Genomic DNA, 26,584 nt, shown 5'->3' with positions numbered 1-26,584 from the left:
AAAAATAAAGATTTAGACTTACGTCGTTGACCTAGAAGTAGTAAGAAGCTGCTCAACATACTTTTTGGACTCTCTGTGTTCGCCTCCTTGTACGCGTTTCTTTTGGTTGGTTAAAAGGGTAGCCGATGTTGATTTAGGCAAATAAAGACTAGGTACTGCCTCAGGTTTGAGTTTTAGACCCTTTTTAGAAACGTAATTTAAAAGTTCCTGTTGTAGATTTCTTTGGTAATCTTCAGTTTTAAAATGTGTATAACAAATTCTTGAAGTATTACAATTAAAATTATCCTAGCTACAACAAGATACAATCCACAGTTTTCTGGTCACGCTATCTTTAGGAAATGTATGAAACCTAAAGATTTTATCTTCATTGTCACTATTGCAACAAGCAATTGCACAGCGTACTTTGAAAAAGGTACCAAACCAGATATACAATGGCAAATAAAAACTTTCAGTTTTACAAAAAAATACTATATCTACAGTATAAATAAATAGTAACTAAACACCATTTGTATAAAGACACATATATAAGCATATATCTAAATTATTTTTCTATTATAAAATAGATGACTCAGTCAGTATTGAGATATTTTATAATATATTTATTATCTCATAACTTGCAATTTGCAATAGTCACCATTGATAACCGATATTATTGTTGAACTTTTGTTTTTATACAAGCTTTCTGTCTTGCCGGTGTAAAGTCGTCTGAAGTCGATATTTATTGTGTTTTGCGTTTGAACTAATTCGTGTCTTATTTTCATATTATTATATTGTTTGATAAGTAAATTTTGCATATAATAATCGGTAGGTTATAGTAATGTGTATATTATTTATTTTACAAGTACTAAATTTTTTTAGTACTTTTACTAGTACTAACTAAACTTTTTAGTACTAAATTTCATTATAACTCATCTAAAATACCATATTGAACTGTAAAACAGATTTTTCTCTATTGTACTCTATTTGGTTTTTATTTCAGTAAAACTGCTTGGAAGTGAGTGACAGTGAATCAGAATAAGCAAATCTACTACTATTTACCTATTCACAGTATTTCCTCTGCAGAAAATTTTTAAATTTCAAGGGATTTGCATACAAAATTGTACTTATATTATTAGTATATGTATGAAAACAAAAATAAATATTTTGCCTGAATCTCTAGGAGAAGTAAAGGTTTTACGCTACTGAAAATATATTTTTTATTCAATTATAACCAAAACAAAACATTTAAAAAAAATTAGATCACTTTTTAACCATAATTTCAAAATTGATGTGTACGTTAAGCTGTAATAATGGGTTCGAGGTGGTTCAGGCGATCTTAACTACGTCACACTCCTGGGCCAGCTGTCAAATGTCATGCGCAATATCATACCTTGTGTATTCATTCATAGATAAATTACACCTAGATTGGTAACAGGGATAGCCAAGGTCAAATCATGTTCGGATTAGGCGCCCATTCGCTTGGTGGCGCTGCTAGTCTCGTTCCTGCACGGAGTGAGTGTGCTGTGATCAAGTCAAAGTTGAGTTTAGACAAATACGGCGCCATATTTGTATTTGTTTTATTTTTTATAATTTATTTTATAATTTAAAATTTTTTGTATAAATAGTGCAAAATCTTACAATTTTCGACGATTTTTTATTATGGAATCGAACACATTACATGGAATAACAATGTAGAGACGAAGAACTGAACAAAAAAGATGTGTTCCAGATTGCATGGATACTACCAAAGAATATAGACGCTTAAGCGTCTATATTCTTTGATACTACTTTTTTAAGTCCAGGACATTATATGGATATGTTTGATAAATGGGTGAATGCTGTTAAGAGCCCTAATTAGAGAATGCTGCAAAAGAAACTATTTATAACAATTTTCGTGTATGCGCTAGTCATTTTAAAGAGGAAGATATAGTCAATGTTGGAAATAGCGGTATTACGAGAACAGCCGTTCCGAGTTTGTTTTTACCAGGACCAGGTAAGAACTATTATACCACTGACCTATATTCTTATTCACATTATATCTGACCTTTTACTATAAAATTAGTTTATAAATTTAACCTAAAATTATATATTATAAAACCAGTCTTACTTAGCTTAGTATTTGAATTATTTGTAGGTGGTGGTTCAACAACTATCTTAAAAAGCATCACCTTAGAGAGGGTTCGGCATAAATTTCTACAGGTGTGCGCCTTTCAAAGTTGGATTAGATTAGCAGACCATGACTACACTATCATGGAGAGGTCTATGAGCTTGCCTGCTTTAAGTATGAGGAGGGATCTGTCCCTCTCTTGTGAGTGAGATTGGTCTTAGAGTACCATATTATAATACCATGGTTTGCCTCATCTATGTACTTTTAATGTTCCATTTTGTAAAACAACCTATGGTGCTAATAGCCCACTGAATAGATACTTATCTTTGTTAAACAACCTAAATGTAAATGTATTTAATATGTCCCTCAATAAATATATAAATATTAGTAGAAGAGTTACTGGTACCATAGAGTTTGGAAACTTAACTGTGTAAAATACTTCATGTTTTTATTGTAACTAGGTAATACTTTACATATTTTTTTATTTTTGTTATGTTATTTTTCCATCTTTATTGTTTGTGCTGGATTTTAGAATCATAGAACTAACTGTTGGGTTTATAGGTTTTAAAATGTCATTACATCTTTAATTATATATATATATATATATATATATATATATATATATATATATATATATATATATATATATATATATATATATATGTATGTGTACATGCATGTGTTTGTGTACATAATATATTTTTATTTCACATTATTTAATTTTATTATCTTAAAATACTGTGTACTTAACCACTAAGTTGTAACACTTAATCGGCTTGTCCCGTATATTAGCCTGCATCCACATAGACAGCGGTAAGGCGTTCAGAGTTATGAATAAATAAATTTGAATGTGTTGACAGGGATCTTTCCTATTCTGTTGATGACAGGGATGGGATGTCTGATCTTAAGATGACATACTGGTGAAAAAATCTGTTGATTGTAATTGTGTTTGTCATTTCAGGCATAAAAACATTATTATCCTCTGTTCTTTGGAGTTTATACTGAGCAAATAAAGTTACTATATCAGGTTTTAGCAAAGCTTACATTCTGGGTGAAAACTTTAAGCATACCTTAGAAATAAATTATTTACCTTATCCATTGTTCTTTTTTTTTGTTCGTTTTTTCTATTTGCTATCATTCGGTTATTCCTCATTCTTGGGTTTTCTTTTTGCAAGAAGCAATATTTTGCTAATCTAATCAAAATCATAATTTTGTTGATAACCAGAATATTCTTCTGGAACTCATATTATGATTCTGATTATAAGAATAAAAGTATTATCATATAAATATATAACATATAGTATGAGTATAAATGTATATAAACTTCTTTCTAGAACTAAATCATTTAATTGTTCTGTTTCCAACTTAGCAGGGTCCTTGAGTTCTCTCTTTCTGTGAGTAGAACGCCAGACTGTAAGAGTTTTCACTGACCACTGATAGTGTGTGTTATTGCATTAGGATGAAAGTACTACAAAAAACTCAGAATGTCTGATGGCTGTCTGTTGCTTATTAGGCTTTAATTTGACATTAGAATTACAAAAAAAATATTTAAATACTGACAAGTTCCTGTCACAACATTTAGAACACTAAATTATACTACATTCACCCGTCCCTATTTTTGAACAAAATATTGCAACTATTTTGGTTTATTTTTAGCTCCAGCTGATTTACAGCTAGAATGAAAATCTGAATTTTCCAGTCTTGGTTCATCATTATCATCAGGTTTTTGAACAGGTAAATTTTCTGTCTCATCTGGTATTTATTTAGTAGTGGAATTCTCTAGTGTGTTATTTGGACCTTAATCATTATCTTGATTCAATAATATAACAATTCAACAGTAAACTTCTTATATAGTGCAGAGCACATGGTAAAGCAGTTTTCCATTAAGTGAATTCTAAATTTTTGGTTTTCTATGCTAGATTCACCAATTTCCATATAACTCATTGTATTTTTCGACTTAACCATTTTCTTCATGATTATATGGTGTTGTTCTACTTGAATATATTCCTTTAGAGTGTAGATAATTAATAAATTCTTGTGAAGTAAAGCTAGTTCTCCTTGTTAGATTTGATATATACCGTCATTCTATATAAACCAAATAGTGATTTAATCTGTAATTGGTTAGAATTGCTTTTCTACCAGATAATGTCTGCATTTTTTTAAATACTTCAACTCATTTGCTTTTTTTCAATTGCATAATGTTTTTATTCAGAATCTGTGAGGGTATGTGTGAAAAAAGCAATTGGTTTTCCAGATTGATTGCTTCACTTATGTAATCGTAGATTAATTTTTTAAAAGCATGTACTTATCTTTACCTTCTACGGATTTATCTTTAGATTCATTGCTTTCTAAAAAATTCTTGAATGTTATATACTTACTAATGTTTGAATTCTTTGGTGGAAGTTTGACAGTTTGGACCAGCCTCTAGTTTATCTGGTCTAAAGTACTTCCCCATTGTAAATTTTTGCGAATAAAATTGTAGTAAAATGTCTTTTGCAGAATTAGTCTTTTATTCACATAAAACTTGATAAGAATGACAAAACAATTATTTAAATACTGACCCGTTCTTGTCACAACATTAAGAAAACTAAATTATACTACACATGGCTTGTATTATTAATATTTCTTGTAACACATATAACATTTCTTGTAACATTTTTATAAATAAAGATTTTATTCTATATTTTATTCTGTAATTTTTTTAACCACTTTGGCATTTTAATGTAATGGAAAATAAATATAGTCCCAACATAACAAGAAAACCCAAAAAGTATAAGAAAAATATTTATTATCGTATAGGATAAGGATTTTTCTTGTTATTTTAGGATTATATCGATTTTCCTTTACTTTAAAATGAGTTCACAATCCTAGGTAATATTACTAAACTTTTGAATTTAGCGCCATGTATATATAGTTATGCGCCCGATCACTAGGTGATGCGCCAATCATTGTTTTATTCCTTAACACGGAAGTTTCAATGCTAGGTGGTAGTGTGCTATGTATTCATTGTACCATGCTTTATATCTATGGTTTACAGATTAAACAGTAAACAATCGGAATTAGTATTTAAATTTTTATCATATAAATATTGTAAATGTAATGGATATTAAAGTAGAAATTGAGGAATATGATAATGGGTTTAGTAGTACAGACGTACGATACATGCAGAGTGAGCTATCAACCTAATTAGATATAATAGACGTTAAAGATGTTAAAAAGGAAACACAAGACGATTTAGGTCCAGGTGAGACACTAAATATACTAAATTAAACATGAGAAATATGACGTCAAATATAGACAAGACACATTTCCTAGTTGCAGGTTTTCATAAGTTTTAATACTTCCTTTAACTTAAGATTTAATCAAATAACTCGTCCATAACCATTTTTAATATTAAACATCATTTATTTGAAAAATTCCAACAGAATAAATACGAATGGTTAATAAAGTTCAATAAAGGTAAACAAAAATTAAAATTTGGACGATTTTTTACATTTGGTCCCAGGTGAAGATAGCCTCAAACCTGCTCAAACCTCAAATAAGTTTGACATCATTTGACATAATGAAATATTGGATTTGGATATGATATTGGATTGGTGTTTGTTTAGCACTTTTGGCTTTGGCAATGGTTTCCTATTAAAATTTATTGATAGTGATTTTTGTGTAAACATAAAACTGAAATTGACAAATAAAATCAAATTTAATAATATGGAAATAAAACAAGAAGCTAGTGAGAAATCTTTTAAAATAGAAACAGAGGCCTGTGATGGTCCCATGGATGCCTTCAAAATTGAAATTAAGGAAGAACTCAAAAGAGAAAGTGCATACGACGCATTTGATTATTTAGACTTAAATAAATTCCCCATAAAAACTGAAGTAGAACCAAATGAATATAAATTTACACTATTTGAAGAAAAGCAAACAGATGAAGAAGGTAAGTAAACAACATTAATCTTTACAATAACATTGATTTAATTATATTTTGAGGAAGTTCATTATTAACTAAGGTTAGAGTGTATGTATTATACAAATATTTGCAGTTGTTTTTAAATGTCTAATGAATGAATTAATTAGGTACTACTGTAGTAAGACTGAACGATTTCTGTGGAGATGAAATTTATATCAAATGAATTCTGCTTCACGTACTGATGATTGTACAATGATCTTTACTGAAGCATGTTTTGATTCTCTCGTATTAGTCAATGAGGTTCACAAGTGTGTGATCAGGAATCATTGAGAGTCATTCAATGACAAACTCAGACTAAAAAAATAATTAAGAACATACTGACTGAACACTTTCATTTAAGAAGGGCGGAAAGAGAGCGGTCGTGAGAGGTCTAGGTAAATAGGACTAAAAGTGGTTGGTTTGACAACTTCTGTTTTTCAGATTATATCGAAACCATCATACTTCCATTTTTTAGAAGATATGACGGTAAAAAATACTTAATTGGAGAAAACTTAGCTAACCACTTGTCACTTGATATCATGATATCATACAAACGTGTTCAGAGTACAATGCTCATTTCATATTTCTTGACGTGAAAATAGCATGACATGCAATTGTTGCTGATTGGAAAAAAGGACCTGGCAGATATGAAGATACTATACAAAAGAGTAAGTTCCCTTGTTTACTAAAAAACTGTGTGAAGCGTGTAAAGTAGAGAACATAATTGCTGGTTTTAGAAAATGTGGTATTGTGCCTCTTTGTCACAATCAACTACTAAAGATGTTACCATCCAACTCCAACAGCCACAACTCCTGTCTCTGCTATTGACCACATTTTCAAGGAACTCCTGAAAGCTCTCAGACAACCAGAAGCAACTGCACCTCGCAAAAAACGTGTTAAAGTTTCTTTTGAGCCTGGGAAAAGTGTTTCTGTGGCAGATTTTCCAATTCCAGGAGATCCAGTTCAGGTCAAACCTACCAATGGTGCTAGTACAAGTGCTAAAAATGGGAGTTCTAGTACATCTAAAAATAAAATAACAAGCAGATCAAAAAACAAATATGACAAAGTCAAAAAACATAAAAATGTTAATTCCTCATTTGAAGAAGAGTCCGAGTACTCTCTCCAACATAGTGATGCAAAACTTATTCTATCTGATATGGCAAACTGTATTCAAGAACTTGACAGTAACCTCCAGGTTGATAACTTTGCAATTGTGAAAGTATATGGGAAAACTAAAAATGTGTTTCGAATGTACATTAGCAAAATCTCTCGCCTTGAAGACAATGGTTATGTTGGAATTTTTTACAAGAAATCAATTTCTAACAACACATTTTTACCAACTGAAGAAGAGTGCTTCTTCCTGAAGGACGATGTACTGATGAAGCATCTAAGTCTTCCTCCTTTCATATGAAAACAAGCATTAGTTTCCTTGATGATCTCAGTAACTTTGCCATCTATTAATTAAATTAATTTGACTAGCAATAATTCATTTTATCATTTGTAATTTGATATTTGGTCATTTATAATGTGATATTTACATTACATACATTTTTTTTTTATGAAAACAAGTGTTGTTTCTTTTCACCCCATGACAGTGCTGACTGTTTCTATACGCCCCACAGCTTCTGCAGTTGGAATATACTTGGAAAACAGAAACACCATGTTTTATTTTTAAATTTTTTTTTTACTTAAAAGAAAAAACAATGTAGGTTTGTAGAGGACTGCAAGACACTTCCAAGGTAGCTTTCAATTCCTTTCATCTCATAATACTTTACGATATTTATGTTTAAAGTTGAAAAAACTGTTTCTATTCACCCCATTTTATGGTAGTGAAAACTTTGCAACCAAAAAAGAAAGAATGATGGATTTCATATATCGGAAACTTTAAAAGTGATATTAAACACTTTGTGCGAGTGTGTAAATACTGAAGTAGTGTTATTTTAATATTTTGTAAATATACTCTAGAAACTCAATCGTAATAACAAACTTCAAGTACTATCAGCAGTAAATACTGGTGGTAAGTTGAGTTTTTTTATTGTTAATTAATTTCTTGGCACCCCAGAAATACTATTTACCTACATAATGTAAAAGTGTCCTTGGCTATTTTTTTAAACTTCTATTTTATACCTTTTTTGACAAAATTGTGAACCTGTTACTAAAAATTTAGGCAGCTGCCCGAATCTGTCTGTACCTTCTTATTAAAGTCATACGAGCCGCCACTGATTCAACTAAAGATTCCTTTTATGATGAATTGGAAACGTTGCTTATAACTTTACCCTATTTCCACGAAAATTTCAATGATAATGGAATCAGACTGTTGGACTTTGTAACATCAAATAATCTTAATCAACGATATTTGATCATAAAAATATTCACAATCAGACCTAGGTTTCTAATGATGTGGTAACAAGTAATCAGATTGATCAAATTCTGATTAACGCAAGACGTGACAGTAGCATTATCGATGTTAGAAGTACGGAGCGTTGACGCAGATGAGAATATCAAGCAGCACTGCAGACCTATTTGAGATCCGTAGAAAATCGAAATAATGTTGATGCAGTGTGAAAAATAATTAAAAGTTCATAGTATACAAACCACTGTTGAAGAAGGAAAGAAGACTAAAAAGAACTGTTTTGATGACGATTGTGGGTGTCTCAAAATTAAGGAACCTATTTATATCTACAGGGATAGTCATTTCTTTCGGAAAGTAAACAATATAAAAACTGGCTTTCAACCAAGAGCTGGAACTGTCATAAAGAAAGATAATCTGGTTATAGGGGAGGCGAAAGTGATGGAGACCTGGAAAGATCCTTTGACTAGCTGCGAAAGGATCATAGGCATGTATGTATCTTATGGCGGAACTCATAGTAAAAAATGTTACACTGGAAGAAGTGTCAAAAGCTATTCAGAAACTAAAAAACAACAAAGCTCCAGGAAACGACGATGGAGGAGAAACTTTGGTACATGTTTTTTATCAGTTAATAGGCCAAATCTGGACGGAGAAACAATTACCAATCCCCTGGAAAGTGTTATTATTACCCATAAACAAAAAGGATGTTACAATGTATGGCAAATTATAGAGGTAGTCACTTATTAACACAAGATATTAAGTATTTACCGTAATACTATTGGAACGATTGAGTGAATAGGTGGAATAGGAGACTATTAGTGGGTGATCAGAAAAAAAAAACAATTAACAGTGGATCAAATGTTCACTATTAGGCAGTTAATGGAGACATATTGAGAATACAACAAAACTTTATACCAGCTATTTATAGATTTTAACTACTATACGATAGCATCATATGAGTGGAGCTATGGAATTGTCATCGAATGCCATAGTCTGTGGACTAGTGCGCATTTCGATGCGCATCGCCCCGCCTCGAATTTTCCCATTGGCTCTTGACCTGGAAATCCCTATTTATCGCTCGAACAGCGCATATAAATATTGGCGATTTTCAGGTCAGCCAAGTCAGTCCCTCACGGGCTCTCCGAGAGCTTAGTGCTCTCGGGGCTCTGCTTCCTGCATTTATTTTCCATACTCTGTGGCTGAAAATCGTTTCAACTTAACTTGGTGTTTTTATTTCGACGAAGAAATTGTCATGTAAGAAATATCTTGCCTTTTTCAAGGCAAGACACCGAAGATAAATATTTTCCAAGTCCATAACCCGAAAATGGACTTAAGTAGGAGCTCTCGACAGTATATTCGAAGCCCTCTACAGAGCACCCGGGAATAACAGAAGGTGGTTAGACCCTTAATTGTTCCCCCGAGGTGACATGGCGCCCGACAACGTGGTTAAAATCCGAACCCACGACCTAGCTCGAATTCACAGAAGGCAACACACCATTGACTTCAACATAGGTTGAAGTCAAGAGAAGAATGGAGAGAACCACGTAGTGTTAGAAAGCAATACTCTAACACTCCGACATCGAGGCCTTCTGCAGACCTGACGCCTTCGACGTGCAGACACCTTTGACGAGCCAGGCTTATTCGAAGTTAGAAGCCCCAGATGCCGATGGAAGTCCCGGAGTAGACCCAGTCATCGCCCCCCTACCGAAAGTGGAAGGACGACCATGTAGTCTTCGGCACACTGGTACTCTACGAAACCCCGTTGGATATGGCAGATGGGATCCGAACGACCGAGACGAAGACGAGCCCGTTGGAGGAGTTGGCACACCGACCGAGGATGGACCTGTAGGAGCTTGAGATGACGTCATCACCACCGATCTCCCCCTGTAAGTAGTGCAGTGTTGTGTGAATTTCTTTTTGAACATTTTATGAACATTTTACTTGTATTTTCTTGTGTATTTTCACATTTGTATTTTTTAATCAATACATATTTTTTCCCAGCCGCAGAGTCTCCAGAGGAGGGGGATGTCATCGAATGCCATAGTCTGTGGACTAGAGCGCATTTTGATCCGCATCGCCCCGCCTCGAATTTTCCCATTGGCTCTTGACCTGGAAATCCCTATTTATCGCTCGAACAGCGCATATAAATATTGGCGATTTTCAGGTCAGCCAAGTCAGTCCCTCACGGGCTCTCCGAGAGCTTAGTGCTCTCGGGGCTCTGCTTCCTGCATTTATTTTCCATACTCTGTGGCTGAGAATCGTTTCAACTTAACTTGGTGTTTTTATTTCGACGAAGAAATTGTCATGTAAGAAATATCTTGCCTTTTTCAAGGCAAGACACCGAAGATAAATATTTTCCAAGTCCATAACCCGAAAATGGACTTAAGTAGAGGAGCTCTCGACAGTATATTCGAAGCCCTCTACAGAGCACCCGGGAATAACAGAAGGTGATTAGACCCTTAATTGTTCCCCCGAGGTGACAGAATGCCATGGCATAACTAAGCACACCGAAGAAATTAATTAACCTCACAAAAACTTGTAGAAGTGCAGTAAGACTTGAAGAAAAACTGTCGACCTTCTTTAAAATAAATAGTGGTCTCCACCACTAGATGCGTTATTCATATAACATATAAACTTCTTTTTAGATATAGTCCTACCAGAGATCTAAGAGAGTCATTAATATTTATTATCGATAAGTGTCTACCGCAGGCAGCGGGGGATCGCCTCTGGATGGGATCGTACTTTTATTTTCGATTTGCATTACTTATTCGATTGTTAGATGTGTTTAAAAGCCGGTCTTTACCATTGTCTACTAAAGTTATAACAGTTGCAAAAATATTTACATACATTTAAAAAAAATACATGGACAAGTCAGTTTCACTATCACTGTCGTTGTCTAGATCTATAATAATTGTTTCTTTGAGCAACCTATCTGTATTTTTCCAGCTGTCATTGGTTATTTTCTTCATTTCTAATTCAATTAGACGAATTACAGATGAATTTAGGGTAAGCGAAACATTACTTCCCCTTACCGATGCTTTTAGCTCATGCCAGATGTGTTCAATAGGATTGAACATGCAATAATAAGGAGGAAGTCTTAATACTGTATGACCCATTTCGTCCGCCAAACTGTCGCAATAATACTGTTTTGTAATGAAAAATTATTTTAAAGTTTCAAGTAATTTTTGACGTGACAACGTCTTAAATTAGGTTGTGGCTCGGAGTCATTCATGAAAAAGTGTAACGCCCGCTCACGTCTGTTACAGTGAGTCACCGAACGAGAGAGAGGCCCGCCGGACCGGCGAATGCCTTGCGTCTCTCTCCCACTCAAACATGATCGGTCCGTGCTTGTGTGTCTGTCTTTCTCGAGCGTTCTTGGCGTTCAAGACACATTACAGCAGAAACACTTCCTTTCATTTCATATTTCTCCTATCATCGTCCTATCCTCAACAAAATCACTCAAATAGAAATTAGTTAAGTTTAAGTTTACATGTACAATGTTTTAGTAAACAAAATATATTTCTATAGTTAAAATTTGTGCAATTCTTATTTTCATTCAATTCCTTGTTCCTATTGTGCAATTTAATAATATTCATATCAATAAATATTCTACCGAGAAAAAGACGTTGTCACGTAAAATCTTCGCCCGTAAAACCGACTTTATAGGCAACCGATTTTTTTTTGGAATAATTATATTCATAATATATATCATTTTCCAACATATATTCCTGGTTTCTAAGTTTGGTGTCATTACAACATAGAACTTTATTCAGCCTATGACTGTGGTAGCTTGCATTGTCCATCACAATTACACTGTTTGGTGCTATATTTGTCAATAACTTCGTTGAAAACCAGTTTTCAAATAATTTTGACGTGGTGTCATCAAGATAGTCGACACGGGAGTTCTTAATGTTTTTGCATGATAAGGCTAAAGCATTAGGTGTAAAACCATTTTTTGCCTGCATGAATTATTGTATTCATTATCTTTGGCTCTACAACCCTGTGTGGGTCTTGGCCTGTTCAAGAATTAGTCTCCATTCCCCCCTATCTTTCGCCCTGGCTTTCCACTTTTTAACCCCTAGATTCCTCAAGTCATCTTCGACTTGAGTTTTAAATCTAGATCTTGGCCTGCATCTCTTCCTGGATCCTACTGGCTCTTGATATAATATCTGTCTTTGGGGGTCTCCAGTGTCCATTCTTTCAAGGTGTCCTAGCCACCTTAGTCTATTAATTTTAATAGACAGGACAATGTTGCATTTTTCATAGCATTGATGCAACTTAAAATCGTAGCGCCTGCGCCATATCCCGCTTTCTTGTACTCCTCTGTATATGTGCCTAAGTATTCTTCTTTTAAAGCGACCTAACAGTTCTTCATCGCTTTTTACCATAGTCCATGTCTCTGACGCGTATGGCAGGACAGGTTTAATAAGAGTTTCATATATTAGTATCTTGGTTTTTCTGCTAATTATGTGTGACATTAAGAGCTGCTTTAGTCCAAAGTAAGCTCTGTTCGCCAGGTATATTCTTCTCTTAATTTCTACGCTTACTAGGTTGCTGTTATTTAGTTGTGTTCCAAGATATATAAACTCCGAGACCCATTCGAATGTGTGTGCTTCTGTCACCAGATCTTGTGGTGCCTCTATTTGTGTGCTGTTCGTGACCTTTATGTATTTTGTTTTGGATACGTTGACCTGAAGTCCCATTGTCTTCGCGGATTTTTCTAATGTTTCAAAAGCCTGTATCAGGTCTCTTTTTGTCTGTGTTACTATGTCAATGTCATCTGCATAGGCCAATATCTGTACACTTCTATTGATGATTGTACCACTGGTTGTTACGCCCGATTTCTCTATGGCTCTTTCTAGCGCGATGTTAAACAATAGGCACGATAGACTCTCTCCCTGGCGTAATCCAGTATGTGTTTGAAAAGACCTTGACACTCTGTTTTGTATCTTGACTTTGCACTCAACTTTCGAAAGAGTTGCCTTTACCAATGTTATTAGATGCGACGGAATATCTAGTTCTGCCATGACATTATAAAGTGCGCTTCTGTGTACACTGTCATAAGCGCTTTCAAAATCTATGAAGAGGTGGTGGGTATCGATTCCATATTTATATGGAAGGTCTTTTCTAAGGTTTGTCTGAGAAGGAAAATCTGATTAATTGTTGACCTTCCTTTTCGGAATCCACATCGGTATTTGCCTATTTTTTCCTCAGTATATACTAGTAAACGATCATAAAGTATATAAGCCAGTACTTTGTAAGCCGTATTTAAGAGGGTAATGCCTCGATAATTGTCACATATTAGTGGATCCCCTTTCTTGTGAATAGGTATTATAATACCTACATCTCAACTGTCTGGGAGTTTTCCTTCTCTCCAAATGCATGCAACAAGTTTTATTATGTATTTTTTTAGCGCGTTTGCTCCATACTTTAACAGCTCAGGGGGTATACCATCTTCTCCAGTGGATTTGTTGTTTTTTCATCTTTTATTGCCTTGGCAACTTCTTCTTTTGTTGGTAAGTATATTATTTTTCTCCCTTTCATCGTCTACGTCTCCACTGTGGTCATTTATGTCAGTCACTTCTCGGTTGCCTATATTTAATTTCTCTGCAACATTCTCCGCTCACCTCTCCACTATTTGATCCGGCTCATTGATAATTTCGGCTTCCCTACTTTTTATTTTTGTTATTCTAGGTTTAAATTATTTTCTGTTGTGGTTCACATTTTTATAAAATTTTCGCGCTTCTCTTTGTGAATTGAGCCTTTCTAGTTCCTGTAGCTGATTATTGTAATACGTTTTGATTTATTTGATGAAGCTTTTGTTGTACAGCGACAAGAAGCTACCCAACCACATTTTGGAACGCCATATGTGTCAAACCACTTCCCATCCAGATAAACAATTTCTTTTCCACTTTCTCTGTATTTATGAATTTGCATTAAAAATTTCATCCTTCATATTTGTAGACAAGCAGATTCCATAATCACTTGGCGTTTATCGATCGTTTTTATTTTAAAGCAGTTTTTTAGAAGACATTGCCTTACTGTCTCACTGCAGCAGTTGATTCCTGTGTAATCTTTCTGCAACTTTTGCATGATGGTTTTTTAACGTGGGGACCATCTATTCTTCATACATGTTATAAATTTTTCTTCTAAGAAATCACTCCGGTCTAGTTTCCTAAACAAACCAGCGTCTTTTCTTTTTATTCTACTTACTTACTTACTTAAGAAGACATTATTTAAAATAATAATTAGTTAAGTAATTGAAGAAAATTTATTCAAAGTATAATTTTAAACAAATGGTATTTTGCAGCATATAAAACTGAGCAATTTAATTAAAATACAATTTCTTCATTACAATAATTGTCAAAAAGTTGACAACAAGGTGCTATCTCTAATTGATGGACCCCGGTAGCTTTTTAACCTAAGAGAAAAAGATCTGTAGTGGACATTGAGGTTGCCAACTAGCATTAAGCTGTATGGAAAGAGATCGAATGGAGGAATAAATTTAGAAATGAAAACTTAATATAATTTTACTTTACCTTACTTGTATTCATTCGTGTCTGCAATAATTTTTTCGTTCCAGTAGAATGTTTATAGTTGGTTTGTATTTTAGGTTGTTCCCAGAAGAAGAATAAAGTGAAAATCATGGAAATGTTACATTCAGCTCATAAAGCAAAATACACAGGTCAACACGCTGAAAGAAAAATATTAAATAAAACTATGAAAGTTGCGACCGGACAAAGACTTTACAAGTGTGAAATTTGTTTAAAGCAATTATCCCGAAACGATTCTTTTGCTCGACATATGAAAATTCACACCGGAGAAAAACCCTATAAGTGTGAAAATTGTTTAAAGCAGTTTTCTGAGAAAGGTATTTTGAATGCACATTTGAAAGTGCACGCTGGAAAAAAGCCGGGAAAAAAAACTTGTGACATTTGTTTTAAGAAATTTACTGGATTAGAAAGTTTGAAAAATCATTTGAGAGTGCACACTGGGGAAAAACCGTACAAGTGTGAAAATTGTTTAAAGGAGTTTTCTCAAAAAGGTAATTTGAAGGTACATTTGAAAATTCACACTGAAGAAAAGCCGTACAAATGTGAAATTTGTTTTAAGAAATTTAGTCGAACAGACAGTTTGAAAAAGCATTGGGGAGTGCACACTGGGGAAAAACCATACGAGTGTGAAATTTGTTTTAAGAAATTTACTGAATCAGGAACTTTGAAAAGACATTTGAGAATGCACACTGGGGAAAAACCGTATAAGTGTAAAAATTGTGTAAAGGAGTTTTCTCGGAAAAATAGTTTGGATGCACATTTGAAAGTCCACACTGGAGAAAAGCCTTACAAGTGCGAAGTTTGTTTTGCACAATTTAGAGAAGTAAACCATTTGAAAAAACATTTTAGACTGCACACTAGATAAAAAGCTTACAAGTGTGAAATTTGTTTTAAACCGCTTTCTTCAGTAAGTTCTATAAAAAGACATTTGAGAATGTACACTTGAGAAAAACTTAAGATGTGTGAAATTTGTTTTAAATAGTTTTTTTCCAAGACCGGTCCGATCCGAAAGATCTAAATTATCACTGAATCTGAAACTTATTGTGTTTATTGCTGGAACATTATTGTTTTCTTCACACAGTTGAGAATTTTTGTACCCTGTAGAAGTTTGTACAGGTCTTTTGCTTGGTGTGTCCTAAATATATCGGGGTCTCTTCTTGATTGCCCATATGGTCTTTTTTATGGTCCAGCGTCTCGCAATCATATAAGCCATGTTGTACATTTTTTGGTTCTTTATCGCAGAGTCTGAATTCAGGGTGTCCATTATAAATGCTTATTTTATTCACAAATTCTCTTACTGGTTCATGTCCCGTCAACTTACATGTTACTATTCTCAGTTTATTCCTGTCACTTGGAGCAATTCCACATGGTCCACCAATGAAGATTTTCCCATGTGGTTGTTTTGGAATTTTTTCCCAATATCGCTCGTGACTTTCTTGGGCCCAGTCATCTACAACCATACGTACTGTAGCCTTTAATTGTCACAGCCAGGGTAACAGTTGGTCCGTTTGATTCATATCCACTTTTAGCATGTTGATCTGCTTTTTCGTATGCCTTGGTACTCAGGCAAACTCTCAAACTTTTTCCGGTTTCACAATTCATTCAGTTCTCTGATGCAGTCCAACAATTGTCTGGATGATAACTCCTACACGCTAGTGTCAGAAAACGGTGCAATTCCTCTCCCCAAGTCAAAGCTTTCGCTAATTCTTGGATTTTTGGAGTATATTCCTGCCCCACACTCTCTCTAGTTTTTTCATTGATTATTTTATTCTGTAAGCTCCCAATCTCTTCTCTCCTTGTCTTATGAAATACAATTGAGGCAGGTCTATAGATCCTCTGTACCTGCTGTTGGAGTAGTGTGCCTGACACCAGTTATCCCTATATGAGCCCCTTTCCATATCAGTTGGCCCACCTATGGAATTTGCAGTTTAAGTCGATTATCATAAACAAATTATACTCTGCATGTTTTTATAAGTTCCCATATCAATTATTATGGAATGTTTTTTAATATTCATTAAAAACATTACCCTAATGGTGTTTTATTTATTTTCAACAATAAAAAAATTCACTAAACCCTGGTTATGCATTCACTTATGTCAACATACGTTGATTTTTTCATAATTACGTTAAATCCACAGGTAGCTATGGAAAAATTACATCAAAACAATAATATTTTCAGTTAATGTCAAATGTATTTGGTAGTATTGTAAAGCTTTTTGCCATTTGTGGATTGTACAATGGGACGAGGATCACCCGGAATAGATAATCTCCCAGCGGAATTATATAAAGAAGGTGGCCACGATATCATAATAGCGCTACAGCAGCTTATAAAAGAAATATGGATACAGAAGTCCCTTCCCAATGATTGGAATACTTTGCACCATACACAAAAAGGGAGATATCTTTGAATGCTCTAACCATCGAGGAATTACGCTCCTAAATGCAGCGTATAAAATATTCTCCAATATACTATGCCATCGTATGGCACCATATGCAGAGCGAATAATAGGACAATACCAGGCTGGTTTCAGAGGTGGTAAATCAACAATTCATCAGATTTCAACCCTAAGACAAATTCTAGAGAAAACACTGGAATACGGTGTAGACACGCACCACATATTTATAGACTACAAGGCAGCCTACGACTCTGTAAATAGAAGAGAATTGTTTAGAGCAATGATAGACCTAGGAGTACCAAATCAGTTGGTAAGTTTAACCAAACTAACCCTTGAAAAAGTTGAATGCAAAGTACGAATCCAGGGGGAACTCTCTGAACCTTTTAAAACAAATACCGGGCTACGTCAGGGAGACTCTCCTGTATACTATTTAATCTAGCTCTGGAAAAAGTAATACGTACGTCACAAATCACAACTACCGGTTCAATATATAACAAATCTGTGCAAATCTTAGCATATGCTGATGATATCAATATTGTTGGGAGAACGGAAAACGCAGCACGAGAGGCGTACGTAGCATTAAAGGAAGCGGCTACAAAAATGGGTTTAATAATAAACACCAATAAAACAAAATACATGAAAATAGGTACGCAACCACAAACACTACGGCCACTTGTTATAGAAAATGACGTCATCGAAGCAGTTAACGAATTTGTATACCTGGGAACGCTCGTCAATACTGAAAATGACACTACCGCAGAGATAAACCGCAGAATTTGCACGGCTAATAGATGCTATTTTGGGCTTAATCTCCTTTTTAAATCTACAGTTATATCAAGAAATACAAAAGTAAAACTCTACAAAACAATAATACGCCCAGTCCTAACATATGGTTCAGAAACCTGGACTTTAACAAAAAGCAATGAAAACATGTTAGGATGTTTCGAAAGAAAAATACTAAGGCGCATCTATGGAGCGGTAAATGAAAATGGTGTCTGGAGAAGACGATACAACTTCGAACTCTATAGGATATACCAGGAACCAGATATCGTAAAACACATAAAGATAGGACGTCTGAGGTGGGTAGGCCATGTAATGCGGATGGAGCAAACCGACCCAGCTAGAAAAACGCTCCTTGATAGACCTATTGGTCAAAGAAGAAGAGGAAGACCCAGAACAATATTCCTAGATAACATCGATGAAGACATGAGAAATATGGAAATACGTGCTTGGCGGAGGAAGGCGATGGATAGGGACGACTGGAGAAAAATTCTTGAGGAGGCTAGGACCCACACAGGGTTGTAAAGCCAAAATGATGATGATGACAATGGGACGAGGTAAAGTTATTGATGATAAAATTTGTTCAATCATTATTAGATTTTTTAAATTTGGAAAATCCAATTCGGAAATCGTGAATATGTTGCAATTGTCAGGCTATAGTGTAAGAAATATAGTCAGAAGATACAAAACTACAGGTTCGGTCGTCACAAAACCTAGAAATGTACGAAAAAGTAAAATAACCGAAGCAGATCGAAGGGCCATTATAGTGAAAAATCGACGAGCCAATTTTATGGAATGACATTATTGGAAGACACGTTTCTAGATCAACATATCACCAAGAAGCCCACAAATTAGTATTTGGTACTCACAAAGTAAGTTTTATAGTTGAAAAAATGAGTATGAATTGTTTTTAATAAATTTCATTTTATTTTAAGCTAAGGGAAAACCACTTTTAACATTACAAGAAAAGAAATAGACTAAGATAGTCAAAAGGGCATAAATATTGAAGTCAGTCGCAATGGGATTCAAAACAATAGAGTGATGAGTCTGAAGAGAAAAGTCGAATTACCTGTCATGATCTGGGGCAGCATGATGTCTAAAGGTGTGGGAAATTTACATTTTATCGATGGGATTGTAAACACGGACAAATATTTGAATATTTTAGAAGAATCTCTTTTACCGATTATGGAACACAGTTTAACATCAGCGGAAGATTTTGTCTACCTACAGGACGGCGCATGTTGTCATACCTCAAAAAGGAGTTTAAAATGGATTAAAGACCATGGCATACCACTTCTGGAATGGGTTTCTAACAGTCCAGACTTGTCCTCGATAGAGACTTTGTGGCGCGAAATGAAAAAAGCTTTGAGAAAACATCCTGCCAGATCCGTCGATGAATTGAATGAAAAATTGCAAGAAATATTGGAACTTGGTAAAAACTATGCCTCAAAGAATTGTGGATGTCATTAAAATAAAGGGGATGTAACTCAGTGGTAAACATTCACATTTTTTTTGTTAATATTACATATTCTATTCTTTTTTTTTAATTTATTGTTATTCTGTTTAATCAATAGATTTCATTACGTTATAAAATATTTTCTGTAATTAGGAAATTCAAAAATGTTGTTCGATGCATTAAAACTTCTTAAATTTACGCTGCACTTTTATTTTTGTTCTCTAAAATTTAATTTTCTTATCAATCTAACGTTGGGCCAACTGATAGGGGAAGGAGCTCGTACACGCAAGTCTTTACACCTTGCTGAGTTTGACTTTTGCAGCTGTTTAAAGTGTCTTGGTCCACCACATAGCCGGGCGATAGGTAACTGAGGGTTTGATCACCTTGGTGTACACCTAGTCCAGTCTTAATCCCCATTTCTAACCATACATGCGCCTGACACTCATTTTTTCTAATTGCCGCTCCCTCCTGTGTGTGAAAACAACTATAGTGGATGTGTGGAGCCTTATTATTTGGCCCCTTCCTCCCTCCCTATAAGTCGATTGTCTCAGGTTGTAACAATCCAATTTTCCTAAATTTAGGATTTCGGTCAGTCTATACCAAACATATTCAGCCTCTCCTATAATATATTATGTCTGTCTTAGAGTATTTGTAATTTCTCATAAACACTTAAACGCTTCTTCTTAAATTACTTTACTCAAAAGCGATCTCACAAATCGCTCTCAAAATTAAATTAATTCTGGCATAATTAAGATAACAATTTGGACGTTCTTATGAGAACAAACTACTATTAAGTCTAATTAATCTAGTTGAACCTATAAATAATCCCCAGACGCTATGATTATTTCAGAGCAGCTTTGGTGTCCAGTGAAGACACTTGTTGAGTAACCTTTTTTTTTATTGTTCAGTTAAGTACCGAAGCTCGTGCAAGGCGAAACCCCATTGTATACTGCCTTACTCCTATATATGGGGCTCTGCAGGAGCGGACCACACTATCCCTAGCTACTCGTGGGAAATAAATATACACGAAACAATAAAAAAAAACCAAGAGAAGAAGGAGTCAGAGAACACTAATTAGACTGTTCATCAACACAAAGGAAAGAAAAACCAGTCACCACTAACTCAGACTCCTCTGCTTCAATACTCTGCCATCTTAGACGTTGAGATTTAATCTCTTGGACTATGTCGCTCGCTCTATACATCTGCTTGACCTCAGCATTTGTTCTCATTCGGTATTGGTTGCTATTAATGTCGTGATAGGGCCCAAAGATTCTTCTGAGGATTTTTCTCTCAAAACATCTAAGTTTTCTTTCAGTTTCTTTGGTCAGGGTCCACGTCTCACACTCATACATGAGCACCGGTCTAATCACCGTTTTATATATTCTAATCTTTGATGTTCGTGTTAGGATTTTAGATTTAATAGTATTGTGGAGGCGGTACATACATCTATTTGCTGCCTGATTTCTTCCTTTAATCTCTTCCGCGATATCGTTATCTGCAGTGATTGTTGCTCCGAGATATTTAAAACTCTCCACTCTTTCAAAGTTATATGGGTTTATTGTTAACATTTTGCCCTATTCTATCTCGTCCCTTTTGTCTGTTGATGCACATGTATTTGGTTTTCTCTTCGTTTACCCTTAACGCAGTTTTCTTTGCCTTTACCTCCAATTTATTAATAGACTCCTTCACATTGGTGACTGTGTTTCCCACAATGTCAATGTCATCTGCATATGCTAGTAGTAATTTTGGTCCATTTACTGCCAGTAATTGTGTTTTAAGTTGTGCTGCTCTTACTACTTTCTCCAGGATGATATTAAAAAGGAGAGGTGACAGCGCATCTCCTTGTTTCAGGCCACTGCTTATTTCGAAAGATTCTGAGAGTTTGTTACCTCTCCGTACTCTGGATCTACAGATATTCACACATAACTTAACAAGCTGGATAAGTTTTTTTGCAACTGAAAGTCCTGCTATTGCATTCCACAACTGATCCCTTTTAATGCTGTCTTACGCTTGCCGCAAATGTATGAAGAGATTATGGATAGTTCTATTGAATTCCAATCAGTCAGCCTACTTAATAGGATGTTTGATAAGATTTTATATGCCGTATTAAGTAGTGAGATGCCTCTATAACTAGAGCACTTGGTTTTGTCTCCCTTTTTATGGGTGGGGATTATTACACTTTCGTGCCATTTTGTTGGTATTTTCTCTTCGTTCCATATAAGTGTTATTAGTTTGTGTATTTGTCTATGTAGAGTTTCTTCTCCGTACTTAAGGAATTCAGTCAGTATATTGTCAGAGCCTGGAGCTTTTCCGTTCTTTAATTTGTTAATTGCTTGCAATGTTTCATCTATTTTGGGGTCCTCTACCGGTAGGTCCACCCCAAAATTTATATTTTCTCCATGTTCTTCCTCTTGATGTATGTTTAGTAAAGTCTTGAAATATTCTTGCCATATTTGGAGCATTTATTTTTCATGCATCTAGGTCTGAAGCCTTTCTTTTCGTTTGACGCTGATTTGTAAAATGCTCGACTATTTGACTGTTGCCTATTCCTTTCCATTTCTTCATATTTCTGTTTCTCGGCTTAATTTCTAATTTTCTCGTTTCTCGGCGTAAAGTTGCATAGTTTTCTTTTCTTTCTGCTGTTCCTTGTTGAAGCATAATGTTTCGCTTTATCTGTCTGTCGTGTAGTTTTTCTTGACATTCTCTATTAAACCATTTCCTTGTTCTCTTCCTGCTTTTTCCTATTATTAGTTCTGCTGACTCCGTAATTGATTTTTCCATTTGTTGCCACAGCCTTTCGACATCGTTGCTCTGGTCTACTGTATTTAGATGCTGTTTAATATCTTGTTTGTAATTTATTGTGTAAGAAACACAACTACTCTGCAATATAATGTAGGTAATTACAATAGCAACCTTGATTAATGGATGTACAGAGACTGCGACGCAAACAGGAATATACTAGTCAAATGGTAGAGGATGAATCGACCAAATTCTCCATAGAACTAGATAAATACCTCACTCTTCGAAACGTTTTCAGAACCCATGGAATTCTCGACGTCACAACAGTCGCAGATCTTAATCTAATCGCCGAACTGATGTTCGATCACAGGCGCAGCAAGAACTGGCGTAACAATATGATTCAATCAATCAATCAATCAATCAATAATGTCTTTTTATTTCCCATTAAAAAAAATACAATTTTCTCTTTTAGTGACATTTGTTCTCCTTGGCACATGCCATCAGGAGGGAACAATATGATTACCTATAGGTCATAATTTCTAATTAAAATAGACTTCCATATATTAAAAATGCTTAGGAAGGCCACTAATATATATTATGCATTAAATAAAACAATATTTGGAAAGAGAGAAATAAAAACAACGAATTAAACTCGGAATTTCTAACGTAATCGTTATCACATCACAACTATGAAAACAAAATGTCAAAAGGATTTCTGGAAAGACTAAAATGGATAGCTGCAGAAATAAAGAAATTTAACAAGAACTAAATCCAGAACGTCTACAGGAAAAAATTAAGAGGAAGCCTGAAGCCATTAGGCTGGTACGGACATTTAGTAAGGAAAAACCAAAAAATTTAATTAAGGTTAATTAGAATCAACAAGAACAAAAAAAGCAGACCAAGAAAAAAGAGGAAAAATAATTGAAGAAATGAGGCAACAAGTACAGATTGGAAAAACAGACAGAAATAGATAAATAACACACATTAAAATACACAATGCGACGCTGAAAGATATAGTTATTCAAGTGGAGAAAAATAAGCGCGTAATTTCCCGCTTTGTGAAATTTTGTTCCAGTTATTGGACTATCAATAAATATTTTTCCACACTACTACAATCAATTGAGTTTTATTTTTTATCGTCAATCGAGTTTATGTTTACTTTTTAAACTATTATGTTTTACCTTGATTGTAATATTTGTCACTAAATTTATTTTTCCCTATAATAAAATTTTTATATTACAATTGCTTTGTATTTTAGGTAGCCCCCAAGATGATAACAAAATGAAAATTATGGAAGCTTCAACTACACATTCATTACATACGCCTTACAAATGTCAAACTTGTTTTAAGCAGTTTACTACTATAGGTAATTTGAATAGACATTTGAGATTGCATACTGGAGGAAAACGTTACAAATGCGAGATTTGTTTTAAACAATTTAGTGAATTGCTAGCAGGTAGTTTAAAAAAACATCGTAGAGTGCACACTGGGGAAAAACCGTATGAGTGTGAGATTTGTTTTAAGCAGTTTTCTGTAACAAATAATCTGAAATCACATCGGAGAGTGCACACTGGGGAAAAACCTTATGAGTGTGAAATTTGTTTTAAGCAGTTTTCTGCAACAAGTAATCTGAAAATACATCTGAGAGTGCACACTAACACGTGTGGGATTTGTTTTAGGCAATTTAGTGAAGCACGTATTTTGAAAGATCATTTGAGAACGCACACTAAGGAAAAACCTCACAAGTGTGAAATTTGCTTTAAGCAGTTTTCTGTAACAAGTAATTTAAAAAAACATTTGAGAGTGCATACTGAAGAAAAACCTTTCAAATGTGAAATTTGTTTTAAGCAGTTTTCTCAGAAAGTTCATTTGGAAACACATTTGAGAGTACATTCTGGCGAAAAAAATTACGAGTGTGAGATTTGCTTTAAGCGGTTTTCTCAGAAAGTTCATTTGGAATCACATTTGCGAGTACATACTGGCGAAAAAAATCATGAGTGTGAGATTTGTTTTAAGCAATTCAATGAAGCAAGTACTTTGAAAAGACATCTGAGGGTGCACACTGGGGAAAAACCTTATAAGTGTGAGATTTGTTTTAAGCAGTTTTCTGTAACAAGTAATCTGAAATCACATCTGAGAGTGCACACTGGGGAAAAACCTTACAAGTGTGAGATTTGTTTTAAGCAATTCAGTGAAACAGGTATTTTGAAAGATCATTTGAGAACACACACTGGAGAAAAACCGTATAAGTGTGAAATTTGTTTTAAACAGTTTTCTGTAGCAAGTTCCCTGAAAACACATCTGAGAGTACACTCTGGAGAAAAATCTTACAAGTGTGAGGTTTGTTTTAAGCAGTTTTCAGAGAAAGTTACTTTGGAATGTCATTTGCTGGTGCACACTGGAGAAAAACAGAGAAAACCATTATAAGTCTGATATTTGCTTTAAGCTGTTTTCACGAAATATTCATTTAAAAGGGTATTTACAGGCACATACTAGAAATAATCTTAAATTGTTCTGAAGCTATTTTCTTGTGGCATTTTAAAGTAATTACTATGTATGTAAATGGGAATAAGCCACAATTGAAGGTTAAATTACGTTTATTGACGTTTCAATTTCCACTTCGGAAATCGTTCTCAAAATACAAACATTAGTAATTTTAATTTTAGTAAATTCTAATTTAATTCAATTTACTAATGTTTGTATTTCTAGAACGATACCCGAAGTGGAAATTGACACGTCAATAAACGTACTTTAACGCGCGGTTTTTTTATTTTGTCTATTATGATCGATTTGATGACTTAGGGATACCTTGGGAAACACTTAAAAATTATTTAATAAATTTATTCTTGATTTAGTTATGATTTAAGGGGTGTTCCGATTAGGAACCACTGACCGTTTAGGTACTTGAAGTGAAAGAAAATCTCTAAAAACGGTCTCTGGAATAGAGATCGAAACGTCAGTGTATTAAAAATGTAAATAGATATATTGTGGCTTATTTCCAACCTTCTCCCTAAAAATACAGAATGCCACAAACAAAAAGCTATAGAAAAATAAATATATAGTTCGTCCCAAACCCTTCTTTCAGTGCGTCATAGTTGATCGAATTCTCTCTAAGCTAGAAGTGACAGAAAAAAACGTGAGTCTATGATTATTATACATAGAATACATAAAATTATTTATCGTAAGCTAATTCTACTTACGGATGTATAATTGGTTGGAGTTTAGAATATGCTAAATAGATATCCAATCAATGATGCGCATAAATATAATTTGATGCAGATTGTCTCGATCGTGACAGTACTTTCACATTGTCAACTGATAAAATGATAATTGTCATTCCAGGTTAGACATTTTACAGTGAAAATTTAATTTTGTATTTATTTATTGTATAATAAAAATATTTTAAATATCCCGAGATATATCGAGAAAGAACAAAGACTAATATTAAAATTATTAAATTATTTTCAATTAGAAAAAGACAGATTACGATCCTGCAACTGTCAAATTCAACTAAAATGTCATGCAATAATTCTCGACATTCTTAAAATCCTATATGACGTCAAAATTAGTGACGCACTGAAAGAAGGGTTTTGGGACAGACTGTATTAGTCATTTGTATGTTTGAAAACGGTCTCTTTATAGAGACTGAAATGTCCGTAAATTAAAATTTGAATAAATATGTTGTGGCTTATTCCCAACATTATATTTAAAAATACAGAACGACAAACAAAAAGCCATAGAAAATAAACATTACTATCATTTGTATAATTGAAAACGATCTCTGGATATAGAGATCGAAACGTCAGTAAATAAACATATGAATAAATATTTTGTGGCTCATTCCCTACATTCCCCTAAAAATACAGAATGCCACAAACAAAAAGCTATAAAAAACAAGTAATCTTGCAGAAAGCTTACTGATGCCACCCGGCTGTCGTGGGTTACGCTAAAACGTCTTTTGACGTGACCCGTCCTTAAAGAGTTACACAATGAAATTTTTTTAAAACAAATTTTAAGACAGTTTCCACACCACCCCAGAAGTATGTCTTGTGGCGCGTTACCTTATAATTTTTGATAACAAAACATTGTACTATTTTATTTAAACACAAACACTATACACACTTACCATGTTCTTCTCGTTTTTTTTTTGTTTTTGGTTTTTTTATGCTGATGTTCCTACTAAACTATTAGAAAATATTATTCGCTGTCTAAATCTGAAGATGCAGTGCTGCTATCGCTGTCATTATCTTCACCTGGTGTAAATTGGCTCTAGTAAA

General features: G+C 34.2%; 1 protein-coding gene and 1 long non-coding RNA gene across 4 annotated transcripts; both read left to right on the top strand.

Annotated features, from left to right (window-relative positions):
• The first annotated feature begins 1,401 nt into the window (after positions 1 to 1,401).
• On the top strand, positions 1,402 to 4,774 carry LOC140445705 (uncharacterized). Its single transcript, XR_011951433.1, has 2 exons — positions 1,402 to 1,972; positions 2,114 to 4,774. It is a non-coding gene; the product is annotated as an uncharacterized lncRNA (long non-coding RNA).
• Positions 4,775 to 4,887: 113 nt separating this feature from the next.
• LOC140445686 (uncharacterized) lies at positions 4,888 to 26,487 on the top strand. Of its 3 annotated transcripts, none has more exons than XM_072537945.1 (2): positions 4,888 to 6,020; positions 23,566 to 26,475. In XM_072537945.1, the coding sequence occupies exons 1-2, from the start codon at positions 5,669 to 5,671 to the stop codon at positions 24,732 to 24,734; spliced, it is 1,521 nt and encodes a 506-aa protein (XP_072394046.1). In that variant the 5' UTR covers positions 4,888 to 5,668; the 3' UTR covers positions 24,735 to 26,475. The 3 variants fall into 3 exon arrangements, with proteins under 3 accessions (XP_072394046.1, XP_072394061.1, XP_072394054.1); XM_072537960.1 differs by lacking the exon at positions 23,566 to 26,475 and adding an exon at positions 14,996 to 18,983; XM_072537953.1 differs by lacking the exon at positions 4,888 to 6,020 and adding an exon at positions 18,991 to 19,214 and having other exon boundaries at positions 23,566 to 26,487.
• The last annotated feature ends 97 nt before the right edge of the window (positions 26,488 to 26,584 follow it).

Source organism: Diabrotica undecimpunctata, chromosome 1 (genome assembly GCF_040954645.1).
Source record: "Diabrotica undecimpunctata isolate CICGRU chromosome 1, icDiaUnde3, whole genome shotgun sequence".
In the NCBI taxonomy this organism is placed as follows: Eukaryota; Metazoa; Arthropoda; class Insecta; order Coleoptera; family Chrysomelidae; genus Diabrotica; species Diabrotica undecimpunctata.
Note: the sequence above shows the minus strand (reverse complement) of the source record. Positions and strands in the feature narration are given on the sequence as shown.